The 13,734-nt window shown below is 43.9% G+C and overlaps 2 protein-coding genes across 2 annotated transcripts in view; one reads left to right on the top strand and one right to left on the bottom strand.

Moving 5' to 3' along the window:
• pcnx2 (pecanex 2) overlaps window positions 1-314 on the bottom strand; it is a 25,261-nt gene extending 24,947 nt beyond the window's left edge. Inside the window, exon 1 of the mRNA XM_061227983.1 lies at window positions 37-314. Coding sequence (XP_061083967.1) covers window positions 37-189 — 153 coding nt within the window. The 5' untranslated portion in view covers window positions 190-314. The remainder of the gene's footprint in view (window positions 1-36) is intronic.
• A 2,278-nt stretch (window positions 315-2,592) lies between these two features.
• map3k21 (mitogen-activated protein kinase kinase kinase 21) overlaps window positions 2,593-13,734 on the top strand; it is a 29,308-nt gene continuing 18,166 nt past the window's right edge. The window contains exon 1 of the mRNA XM_061228090.1: window positions 2,593-4,298. Coding sequence (XP_061084074.1) covers window positions 3,518-4,298 — 781 coding nt within the window. The 5' untranslated portion in view covers window positions 2,593-3,517. The remainder of the gene's footprint in view (window positions 4,299-13,734) is intronic.

Raw genomic sequence — 13,734 nt, 5'->3', positions numbered from 1 at the left:
CTTTTGCCATATTTATCCGGTCTATTTCATACTCACCAAATGCAATGACAGAGGTAACATAAGCAGAAACATCCATAGGTATAGGTGGCAGGAGTTATTAAATTTGTTCTGGTCTGGGTCATGGTACCAGCCTCCGGTCAGAGATGCCCAGACCCCCTGTCGCAGAGTTTGGACCACCTGAGAGCCCATCGCACCAAACAGAATGGACGCTCGAAATAGCAAAGTAAGCTATAATCCGAATATGATATTCAGGGCGCTGCCATGTTGAAGCTCTGCCGTTAGATGGTTTATTTATATATTTTAGCCAGCACCCACTTAATCCGAAAGCCAGGTCTCACGTCTTGACGCATTTTTCCCTTTTCGTGCTACACCCCTCTCCGTTCACCGTCAGATGTCCTGCGTAGTTCTGCGGCTACGCAGCGATGCAGTCCACGCCAAACACAATAGCCGCGCTTCTGCATTCGGGGATGTGACTTCCATGGGTCAGACCAATAAGGTGGGGTGGGATGATAAAATATATCCAAGCTTGCTCTGTCTGCGCAGATGCGTTCTGTGATCTATAGGCGTCACTCGTATAGGTTAAAAATGAAGATAATAATAATCGCCGACAGGAAAAAATATTTAAGGTATCCGGTTAGACGGGGGAATAAACACCTGAAGCGGAATGAAAGAGAATGTCGCTAGTTCACGAAAACCAATCACTTAATATTCTGAAACGATCAAAACGGTACATATCAGCTCAGGGAACATACTATGCATGAGTCATTCTATCACACTGGGGCATGGCCTAATCACAGAGATCGCCAATGTTAGGTTATAGCCTACACACAACACTACAGTATCACACCACGAAAATGAAATCAAACCTGAAATCATAATGGAGCATATTGGCTGCACAAATGTATAAAGCATATTAAAGTGACGAGTCGTATTTAGGCTTAAAATTAATTACTTAGGGGAGTAACTTGGTTGTAACATTGGGTTAGTTGTAACACCAGAAATTTGACCAAAATTTGAGTTGTGATGATAGCTCTCAAACTTTTATGGAAGCTATCGATATTTATCTGCAACAAATACTAGTCATTTATACATCTACTACAATATCTCAGAATGCGTGAGTAGATATCAGATACAAAACGTTCCACTGTTATAACCTACCCCATTACTGGGGTGAGCTTCAGCATTAGCTGGGGATGGATGTAACAAGCAAAGAAAATTGGGTTAAACCAGACCCACACTATGAAATTTACACAAGAACTTTAACAAAACATTTTTTTAATAGGCCTGAAGTACATTCTTTTCAATAAAACAAATTAACAAAAAATTCGTTTTACAAATATAAATGCATTTTTTATAATGTCAAACTTTTTTAAATTGTATTTTTCAAATAAAATAAATGATACTATTTTTGTCTTAAAATGTAAAACAGCTTTATTTCTAGAAATTATTTTAATCGCTATTTAAGTCTTTAAGTTTTCAAATGTTGAGGTGAAGGTACATGGTACAAGGTTAGCGGTTCAATCCTCAGTGTTGTAATGATAAAATCCACACAGCTGTCGGGTGCCCTGAGCAAGGCCCTTAGCCCCACATTGCCCCAGAACTGGTTAGTCTAACCAACTGTACGTTTCCTTGGTTAAAAGTGTCAGCCAAATAACGTGTAATGTAATGATCTTTTGGGCACGGAACTGTTTTAGTACCGTTGATACTTTGTCGCCCCCTACTGAAATATGTACAGTACAATCTTTTAGGCAATGGAAAATCCATTACAATTAATTATTACGAATAGTGAAGGCCCTAGGGCTATATTGAAGACAATATTGCAGGATAACTTTAAATTCTGATTATGTTAAAAACGATGATTATAAAAGTTGCATATTACATACTTAGAACAGGACTACTTTGGCTGAACCATCCACGTTGGGACACAGGCTGACAACCACTATTCCTGAAACCTGTTCTGCTTTGTATTGAGACATCAATACTATAAACATGCTTTTTGCCCAACACTGCTTGGACCTGAATATGAATGAGAAAAGGATGAACATGAATATGAAAAGAAGTTTTCGTTTCAACCAATGCACAGGAAAATGTCCAGTGTTAATTAAACTCTAACAATTGGTACCATGTCTGGACTACTCTCTAATAGTTGATTTCACACTGATCACCATACCGTGCAAATCGTTTTTTTATCACAAGTTCTAGCTGTGAAATATGAAATCAGTTTGTAAAAATAGATTCAAATAGTTCACTCAGCAATTCATGTTTGGGAATACAAATTCATGCGAGTTCAGAGTTAAATCTAACTATCGACAAATATGTCAGAAATGGGATTGCATTTCTACTGTACTTTATCTTTCAAGGTTTGTGGTTAAGGTAGAGTCCTCGGGCAATAGCTCTTGTGAACTTTGTAATAGAGCTATGTCTGTGACTGTGACTGTGTGTGTGCACTTTGTCACCAATGCGCAAACTTATCAACTTTCAAAGGTAGCTCCTCCCGTTGTTTTCTTCCAGAGACGCACAGGTCACGTGCGCCGAGCCGCCAATCCGCGGGTAATACTTTCTACTTCTCTCGGGTCAGACGGGTCGGAGGAGTCCCGGGAGCCATGGCGGCGCCGTATGGATTGTTTTGAGCAGTTACCCTGGGCTTTTTGGATCTTCCGCTGGATCCTAAAGTATATGGAACGTAAAGATGATCTCGGATCGCACAAGATACACTCAGTCCGAAAGTGTGTAGGGAAAAAAAATAGCGAAGGGATTTATCGGAACCTTATGCCACAGTTGTGGAAGTGTCAGTGTGGAAACGGAGGGGGTTAGGGTTTGGAAAGCGTTAAAAGTGTATAAATTAGTTGCGAGTGTTTTTTTCAACAAATAAATATATTCGGAAGAGTGCAGTCGGGGATATAGGCTAGTGCATACCACCGCTTCCAGGGTGTTTGAAGTTTTTTTTCTTTTTGGGATACGTAGCCTAGTCGTAATTTTCAGGTGTCTAGTTACACTTTTATCAGCAACTGTATAGCTCATTCAGTGGCTCATTCCGTACTCGAAGATAGGCTATGTTCACGTTACTTGGATATTTTATTGGATCAGAGACGTGAGAGGTGTCGTACAAGGATTACATTTGTGATGCTATTTTCTTTCACGTTGATAAAAGTTGTTAAAGGTAACCTTTAAAGTTGGTGGCGGAAATTAGGAATCGTGAAGAAACGCTGCCTAGCCCCAAACTGGCTACGTGGTTAGAAAGTAACGCGTACCCGCGAGAGCAGGACTTTGGAATGCTTGGAAATGTAATCGGAGCAGCGACCTGTTGCCAAATCGGAGCTGCGTTGAAAACATAGCCTCTTAAAACGGTTTGTACAGATTCCAAAATAGGTTGATAACTCCATAGCCATTTTTAATACGCTGTGATCAATTTACACCGGTATACTTGCAAGCGTGACCACCACTTATTTGGACATTTTTACGCCACTTTTTGCACCCACTACTCGGCACCTTATGGTGCGGCTGCAGGGACCAAGACATGGATATTTCACGGGCCGGTTTCCCAAACGGTGAAGTGCGGCCGAGCAGTAGCGGTGAACATGCCGGGGCAGAGTCCCCCACCGCACGGGCCTGGGCTCACTCTGCTCCCTTGTGCCGATCGTTATGGACCGCAGTCTATGACTATGAAGCGAGCGGGGAAGACGAGCTTAGCCTGCGGCGTGGGGACGTGGTGGAAGTGTTGTCTAAAGATGCTGCCATCTCGGGCGACGAGGGGTGGTGGACGGGGAAAATTAACCACCGCGTTGGCATTTTCCCTTCCAATTACGTTACCTACCAACCAGCCATTTACCACAGACTTCCCGCCGGCGGCGCGGCAGGGGTGCGACAGAGTGGACCAAGTTCTCCCGTTCAAATAATATTCAGCGAACTGGTGTTGGAGGAGATTATCGGTGTAGGTGGTTTTGGGAAAGTTTACAGGGGGACCTGGAAGGACCAAGAAGTAGCAGTCAAGGCAGCTCGGCAGGACCCGGACGAAGACATCACAGCCACCGCAAACAGCGTCAAACAAGAGGCGAAACTGTTCTCCATGCTACAACACCCAAATATAATAAAACTTGAAGGGGTCTGTCTTGAGGAGCCTAACCTGTGCTTGGTTATGGAATATGCCAGAGGGGGGACGTTGAATCGGGCTCTGACGGGTAGGAGGATACCTCCACACATTCTTGTGAACTGGGCTGTCCAGATCGCCAAGGGTATGCAGTACCTTCACGAAGAAGCCGTTGTTCCAATTATTCACCGAGACTTGAAATCCAGCAACAGTAAGAAAAACATTTAACATCATTTTAAAAACGTTTACCCAATTCCGATAATATCATGTCATGTAGCATATGTAACATAACTCAATGTGTCCTCCACAATTGGCTACATTACACCTCAATTTCATATTTCACCAGGTAGGCTACTTCGTGTCACGTGGCAATGTATTTAAAATAATTTCAGCAGTTATTTGATGCAAGTAAACCAAAATAACACTTAAATGGTTAAAACAAAGCTATTCACTTTTCACTCGGGAAATGTGAACAAGCTGAATGGGTCTACTTGCCCCACAGTGTAAACATGGTGAGAGAATCACTGCACGTGCGCACGGATGGCCGAAGCACAGATACCTGCACACAAGACTACCATTCAATGTCTTGCTGGGCAATTCTGCCTCTCAAAAATGCTCAGAACCGTATCTGAGCTAATGATTTATGTGACATCCACATTTTGAATTCTGTTTTTATATATGATATATTGTATATAATAAAATTAAAAACAAGTCACCCAAGTGACAGATGGCGGGCTGACCTTAATCGCATTATTGCCCTCAGTGATCCGGTTTTATTTTCTTTGATTAACAAAACCGTATTTAAGAAGCTGGATAATCGGTAGAACTAAACGGTGTTGATCATTTTCATGAATGGGGCTAGATTAGTGTCAGCATTCTTTTTTTACATTGCAAAATTGTTCTCAGTTGCTAATATCCATATTTTTTCATATTGTGAATAAGTGTGGCCTACTCCTCCTACTGTGCCCCCATTCACGGAATATTGATTAAAAACATCCGTCCAGAATCTGTAATTTAAGAAGAAATGGCACAGATTTAATGGGGTTTAAACAATTGGTTATCTGGACAGCTAGCTTGCCTGCTTGTTAATCAAAGTAAATGAAAACAGTCTGAGCCCAATGAGCAGTTTTCAGTAAAGTTCAGAAGAAAAATCTGTGGAAGGCCTCTTTCTGTCAAAGGTGGTTGTGATGGGACCGCGGGATAGATTCTGTGGTTGTGATAGGACCGCAGGATAGATTTTGTGGTGCTGTTAGGACCGCGGGATAGATCCTGTGGTTGTGATAGGACCGCGGGAAACACAGAAATGACAATATAAACCAGTTCAGGTGGAAGAACATTCCTGAACGTAGCACACATCGCTCCTGCTCCTTCACAAAATAGAGTAATATTGCATCAGTTCCACCCCAGTGTCAAAGGTCAAGCACTGTCCTTCCAGCATCATCAGTTTCACATTCAGAATATATGCTTTGTCATTTTCATTTCTTTTTTTTCTTTTCATTTTGGAGAGTTTGGCCATGGAACGCAAACCATGAAATGACTTATCGGTATTAGTTGGCTGTACATGTTTTGAGTTGAGTTCAATAACTAAATGGACACTGATGTGCAAACCAAAAGCCCAGGTATATGCTGAAGGAATATCCTGCATGATGGAGGGAAAGCAGGACTAATATGCTGCATCCTGGGGTCAGGGTTAGAGTGGGCAGCAGGCCTCCAGCCTTCTCAGGCCAAACGTGAGCCCTGGGAACGGAGGCCTCCTGAGACTAGAGCTGGTAGTTTATTCCATCGGAAGGCAAACTAGGCTGAAAACCACAGTCAAACCCAGCGCCACATACAAACTTGTATCCAGATTCTGTGGTTGTGATAGGACCGCGGGATAGATTCTGTGGTTGTGTTAGGACCGCGGGATAGATTCTGTGGTACTGTTAGGACCACGGGATAGATTCTGTGGTTGCGATGGGACCGCGGGATAGATTCTGTGGTGCTGTTAGGACCGCGGGATAGATCCTGTGGTTGTGTTAGGACCGCGGGATAGATCCTGTGGTTGTGTTAGGACCACGGGATAGATTTTGTGGTGCTGTTAGGACCACGGGATAGATTCTGTGGTTGTGATAGGACCAGGGGATAGATTCTGTGGTTGTGTTGGGACCTCAGGATAGATTCTGTGGTGGTGATAGGACTGCGGGATAGATTCTGTGGTTGTGATAGGACCAGGGGATAGATTCTGTGGTTGTGTTAGGACCGCGGGATAGATTCTGTGGTACTGTTAGGACCACGGGATAGATTCTGTGGTTGCGATGGGACCGCGGGATAGATTCTGTGGTGCTGTTAGGACCGCGGGATAGATCCTGTGGTTGTGTTAGGACCGCGGGATAGATTCTGTGGTACTGTTAGGACCACGGGATAGATTCTGTGGTTGTGATAGGACCAGGGGATAGATTCTGTGGTTGTGTTGGGACCTCAGGATAGATTCTGTGGTGGTGATAGGACTGCGGGATAGATTCTGTGGTTGTGATAGGACTGCGGGATAGATTCTGTGGTTATGATAGGACCAGGGGATAGATTCTGTGGTACTGTTAGGACCGCGGGATAGATTCTGTGGTTGTGTTAGGACCACGGGATAGATTCTGTGGTTGTGTTAGGACCCCGGGATAGATTCTGTGGTTGTGTTAGGACCGCGGGATAGATTCTGTGGTTGTGTTAGGACCGCAGGATAGATTCTGTGGTACTGTTAGGACCGCAGGATAGATTCTGTGGTACTGTTAGGACCGCAGGATAGATTCTGTGGTTGCGATAGGACCAGGGGATAGATTTTGTGGTGCTGTTAGGACCGCAGGATAGATTTTGTGGTGCTGTTAGGACCGCGGGATAGATTCTGTGGTTGTGATAGGACTGCGGGATAGATTCTGTGGTTGTGTTAGGACTGCGGGATAGATTCTGTGGTTGTGTTAGGACTGCGGGATAGATTCTGTGGTTGTGTTCGGACCACGGAATAGATTCTGTGGTTGTGATGGGACCGCGGGATAGATTCTGTGGTTGTGATAGGACCGCGGGATAGATTTTGTGGTGCTGTTAGGACCGCGGGATAGATTTTGTGGTGCTGTTAGGACCGCGGGATAGATTCTGTGGTACTGTTAGGACCGCGGGATAGATTCTGTGGTTGCGATGGGACCGCGGGATAGATTCTGTGGTTGTGATGGGACCGCGGGATAGATTCAGTGGTTATGATAGGACCGCAGGATAGATTCTGTCGTGCTGTTAGGACCGCGGGATAGATCCTGTGGTTGTGTTAGTACCGCGGGATAGATTCTGTGGTACTGTTAGGACCACGGGATAGATTTTGTGGTGCTGTTAGGACCGCGGGATAGATCCTGTGGTTGTGATGGGACCGCGGGAAACACAGAAATGACAATATAAACCAGTGAAGGGGCAGACATTTCAGCAGATGGACATGGAGTGTTTCAGTCACTACATTTAGTGCTGCAGGAGAAGAAAAGGGCAGTAGAAGATCGTGTACATTCACTCAATCAGAGGATGAGACGTGATGCAGTAAATGCAGCAACTCGTGTTCGATAGATCACTGCATTTATATAAAGCTTTTATAGACACTCAAAGTGCTTTACAGCGATGAGGGGGAAACTCGCCGTCCTCAACCACCACCACCAATGTGTAGCGCCCACCTGGGTGATGTGCAGCTACCATACCCTAACCCATTTTTGTGCTAGAACATTCTCCTTACGCTCTCTGAGGTAGAGAGGGAGATAACAATGTTTTTGGCAATTGAATCGGGATGATTAGATGGCAGGTTGAAAGAGCCAGACTACAAAAAAGCCCCCTACTGTCCAGCAGCAACTTTCCCCAAGTTTTTCCAGAGTTATCCCATCCAAGAACTAACCAAGCCCACACCTGCTTATCTTCAGCCATTTGGCAGAAGCAGGGTATATGATATTTTAGACCAGGGGTCACCAACCCTGTTCCTGGAGAATCAGTTGTGCCAAATTTGGGTTGCAGTGAAAACATACAGGACGGTTGATTTTTAGACTGATTGCAAGCAAGTCTCTGCATTCACGTCGGTTTTCAAACATCTCGGCTAGTTCTCCCAGCAAGGACACTGAAGTCACCGAAGTCAATGCAGAGTTTTGTTTTCTCCACAAACGGACCGTTGATTTTATATCATTTAGTTTGTGCAAACCATCAGAGGTTTCTGCCGTAAGTCCCTGCACAAGCTGGACTGGATGTTGAGGAGCCAGTTGGGGACAGTCTTCCAAAATAACCCAGAATGCCCCAGTGCAGTGATGGAACATTGTGCTGCAGGAGGAGGTGTTAAATCCAGGTCCTCACTCCCTGCGGTTATCAAAGGTCCCATGGAATTCTCAGAAGAATAGCGGCATTGACCCTGGTGTCCTGGGCAGATTCCTCAGAATCTGGCCACCAGACCACTCCCCGTGCATCTGTTTGGCTACACAATCCCACACATTCCTCACAACCCGAATGCTTGCTTTACGAGTTGACCTGTCAGGCCAAATGAAGGCAAATAACGTCTCAGAATCTGCAACTTAACTCAATTATTTTAAGCAAGACAACAGGAAGCAGAGACAGAACTTAATTTTTGCAGATTTTATACATTTTGAGAAACCAATCATAGAATTATTTTCTTTCAGTATTTTAGAAATTAATTTGATAACATTTAACTGGTGAAGTTGTAGTGAGTCAGTTCTCAGAAGCAAATTAAAGCCTCCAAAGTCATTCATTTTTTAGTTCAACCATTTAATTTATAATTGGGTATGTAGTAGTTTGTCACACCTAAGGATAAATACATTTTAATGACAGTTTTTCTTTACATTGAACATTAGCTAGTTGATTTTGTGATGAAATTATAAATGAGCATTTAGGCTATGTGTGCCAGGAGTAGAGATCTAAAGTTGATGACCATGCTAGAGGTGTAGAGCGTTGATGGTTTAACAAAGTCAAAACCTGTTCTTTTAAATTGGATACTTCAGCTAGTTGTCAGCCGTACTTAAAAGGACACGTTTTCCTTTGTCAAGTCGAATTTCAGCTTCGGAAAGGCTTTCTTTTACCTTGACATGACCTTGTTCACATTGTATAATCAAGTTATTTCTTAAGTTACCAGTGTGAAAATGTGTTTGAAGAAAACCTACACCCTACTTAAACAGCAGTGTGTGTGGGAAGGTGGCCAAACAAAGGAGCATGGTTGTCCACACACTGACAGTCACCTACTGTACAAGCAGACTGCTGGTCGAGTAATCCACCATGAGAAAATGCACCATTGCAAGCATTGCCATTCTGTTATGCTTTCTGCACTCTAAAGCTGACAGCCCCCAACAGCAAGGTCACTGGGACCTGTCTGGTGAGTTTAACAGGGTAGCTGAAAGTATGAATGAAAAGACAAGAGTTATGGTCTGACCAGTGAACCAAATGTTGTACGAACCCAGAAGTTGTGTGAGCAATTCCAACTTTTGAAGCTCCTTAAAGACAATACATACATTTTCTTTGGTATTGTAAGATGTACCAGAAGAGCATTAAACACAAACATCACACTTTTCATTGGGGGGAAATAGCATGTTGACAAATTGGAGATCAGCAAGTTGGGGGCAAGAGTCCTACGGAGCGGCATAATGAAACGACTACAACAGGATGTTCACGTGCGCAAAACGCTCGTCTTAATGGATTTCTCAACACGCTAAGAGATTAGTTATTGCGTTGGTCTGATAAGCAGGCGACGGTGTGCAGTACGGTGAGAAGCCGGCTGTGGGTCCACCAGGCCGCGGGCTCTTTCAGTGTTCCCTCGCTGATGCAGAGTCATCTGACGCCATCCCGAGCTTCACCTGGTCAATCGCATTCGGTTCCTCTGTAATGAAGACTCATAGGCTGCATTCTCAGTTTGTGATGCGTTTCAGAGACGGAGAGGCAGGATTTTCTGCTAGCAGTTCTCAACTACAGACAGGCTGTAGTGATCATATTATGCTGTATTTATGGGAGGCCATAAACATTAATGTTCTAATGAAATTTGGCTCACAGCTGGTTGGTTATTGGTTATTCAATTCCAAGTTGTGGCTACGGAATGACAGCCTGATTAAACACAAAGTTTCATTGAGGTGAAAGATCACTCAAGAGACTTGTGCTAGATTTTGGACTTTGCTTTCAAAGTTGTGAACATTTCAGAGTTCAGAATGACCCCAATTAGTAGAGCATTTCCATCCCTTCCATCTGTTGTATATCAGTTCTGCAGAAGGTTAAGAAAGCCATACATATAAGGCTTAGGCTGAATAAAAACAAAAATGAAAAAAGACTTGATTTGGCAGCAAGGAAGGAGGACCTTCAGAGCTTCCTAAACTACAGTGTTTAACTCTCCCAGGATGCATCTCACCTCACTGCTCTCACAACCAAAAATGACACATTTAATGGTCATCAAAAGGTATGAACAGCACTTTATAACCCATCAAATATGTTGCGTATTTCAAAATATATATTCACTTTCTATGGTTAACTTGAGGTTGTGCAGTGCCATTGTGAGCTGAAATACTGGCTAGTGTGAGCACTCTTGCACAGATGAAATAACCTGGGAGCTCTCTAAAAGTAGAGCAGCTCAGAAACTGAAAGCAAAAACACGAATTGGTTTCTGCAGTCTGGAAAACTGTGGAATTAGACCGAGATACTGGCTCTTATAAATGAGATTAGGGGTTCTTCTGATTATTGTTTATTTGTCTAATTGTATCATCAGATCTTGGTGTTTATTTGAGGTACACCAATCAGGTGGCAGTCTAGCATAATGGTTAGGGAACTAGGATTGCTGCTAAAATGTTATAGGTTTAATTCCCAGGTGTCTTTGTACCCCTGAGCAAAGACACTTAACCTGAACTGGGAATACATGGGAAAGAATATAAGATGTGTACATTTCTCTGGATAAGTCATGAATGTCAGCTTTGTGTTGAATATAGCTCTTCTAGCCCTGCCCATGGACTGCCCTGGTACCTCTGAATTTATTACTTTACTGTAACTGAAAATGTGGGTTTTTAAGATATAGCTCTGGCAGGATGATGTGTCTGTGTGTATGTATGACAGTGGATGTGAGATGCTCAGGACTGGAGGACACAGGGCATTCAGGGGGACTGTGTGTGCATGGGGAATTCAGGGGGACTGTGTGTGCATGGGGAATTCAGGGGGATTGTGTGTGCACGGGGCATTCAGGGGGACTGTGTGTGCACGGGGCATTCAGGGGGACTGTGTGTGCACGGGGCATTCAGGGGGACTGTGTGTGCCTTGGGGCATTCAGGGGGACTGTGTGTGCCTTGGGGCATTCAGGGGGGCTGTGTGTGCCTTGGGGCATTCAGGGGGACTGTGTGTGCATGGGGCATTCAGGGGTCTATGTGTGCATGGGGAATTCAGGGGTCTATGTGTGCATGGGGCATTCAGGGGGACTGTGTGCATGGGGCATTCAGGGGGACTGTGTGCGCCTTGGGGCATTCAGGGGGACTGTGAGTGCCGTGGGGCATTCAGGGGGACTGTGTGTGTATGGGGCATTCAGGGATCTGTGTGTGCATGGGGCATTCAGGGGGACTGTGTGTGCATGGGGCATTCAGGGGGACTGTGTGTGCATGGGGCATTCAGGGGGGCATTCAGGAGGATGTGAAATGGGTTCAGTTTGCTCAGCTGCACTGCTGACTCCACGTGCGATGTTGTCCCTGTGTCACTGAAATCAACAAACGTGAAGCACATCAGCAAACAACACCTGACTGAATGTAGGCTATTCATTGATCGTTTCTTTATTCATGAATATGTTTGAATAGAAAAGCAATTTTACAGCTTACTATACAACATATTTCTATTCAGTAGAAATTGAATAATTGAATGTATGATAAGTGATAAACTCACTGACTTAAAAGGTATACAGAATGAATGTATATCTCATGCTTGTGAAATCAGACATTTGCAGTGATTTAGCTCTGATTTACCTTGAGAAAATTCTGTTTAGAATGATGCATTCAAATTTGGGAGAGACCACATAGCCTCTGAATAAATCCTTTGCACTAGGTACAAACATTTTTAGTGTTTGAGAAGGAGTGTGACACAGTAAATCTTAGTATGTGACACAGAAATCTTTGGCATGCCAGAAAATTCTGTCTTTCATATTTCAAATACCTGAATGTTAACACCTGTGTGCTTTAAATATGGTTGTAGCCAGTTGCAAATGGTGGTCTATCCTACAGCCTTTGCTTCTATAGGGAAGGGGGTGGGGGTGGGGGTTGGGGGTGCGGCAGTGAGTAAAGGTATTACCAGGACGTTCATGGAAGTGGACCACTTAAATGACTGCATTCTTTATGGGCGTACCGCTAATGTCATACATTTTTCAAAAATCAATTAGGACTTTTTTTTAAATGGCTTTTTATTGTCAAGCTGACAATCACAACTATGGTTGGGTTGCAGGTATGTAAGATGAATGGCAATTTCGGCATCTCTGTTTTAGAGAGAATTGTTAATGAATTGCTTCGTAAGTTTATAAACTTTTCCAAGAATCTAGTTTGCATTTCAGTCTGTACTGAAAAATATGACCTGTGGGACCCCGCGTCAATTTCTGTGTCTGAAACTTGTGAAATGATCAGCGAGCGGGCTTGTTAATGTCGACGAGACCCTGTTGAAATGTGACCTTGCTGTGTGCCCTTTAAAACTGGGGGACAATCCAGGAATGTTCAAGATGCCCCGGCTCCACTTCATTTCCTCTCGTGGGCTAAGCAGATCAACGTGTAGCCAATCAGTTAGTGGCAGCCCCCTCCCCCGCAGACCACGTAGAACCACTCCATCGTTAAAGGAACGGTTAATCTGTTTGCTTTTACACACATTTGTGACAAACAACAACCACGGCCTGTAGAAGTTAATTGGAAGAGTATTGTGTGTTTGTAGAGGCACATGTGTGCCGGACTTACTGTGAACCAGACCTCGCTAAAGTTATGCGCCTAAATCGTAGCTCTTTGGGATTGCAATTTGGGCAACTTGGAGAACAACAGTGTGTTTCTATAAAGGGCTTATCTACTAAATCCACTGCCAGACCTAGAGTTTAAATGGAGCAAGTGCTTTTGTTTGTAGTAATCACCGGGTTGGGAGAAGAATGCACAATTATCAACCCCCGCATTGCGTTTTAAATTATTCCTCTGCACATTGGCCGACTTGATAAAACGTTATCTTAAAGAAATATCAAGAAGTCACCAAAATTGTTTCTTTGTATGACTTAATCTTTTAATACCTTACTGAAGGAATGTTGCTAATGAGAGGGCAAAAGATTAGCAGAAGTCTGCACAAAAGAGTGGTCAAGCGCTAGTTGCTAGGTGACCGCAAACAGAAGAATGCGGAGGCTCCTGACTCTAAGAGGCGTATTTTCATTATATTTGATCTGCTCAGGGCCCGCTGCTCCTCCTGCCAGGACGCAGGGGAACGCGATCGTCCTGTAGGTAGCTGCACTTCATCGCTAGTCCCACTGAAACCTGTCGCACTGCCAGTTCTCATAACGCACTTTAATTCTGCAGTTTCGGGCACCTAGATTCCGGGGTGGAAGAATTTCAGAAATGTGTTTGCCGCACTGAGCACTTGCCTGGAAATGCAACCCGGGAACAATAGAGTCCTTTAAAAGCGGGAGC

The sequence above is a fragment of the Conger conger genome, chromosome 18 (assembly GCF_963514075.1).
Source record: "Conger conger chromosome 18, fConCon1.1, whole genome shotgun sequence".
Classification (NCBI taxonomy): domain Eukaryota; kingdom Metazoa; phylum Chordata; class Actinopteri; order Anguilliformes; family Congridae; genus Conger; species Conger conger.
The sequence above is the reverse complement of the archived record's forward strand: the minus strand, read 5'-3'. Positions and strand labels throughout refer to the sequence as shown.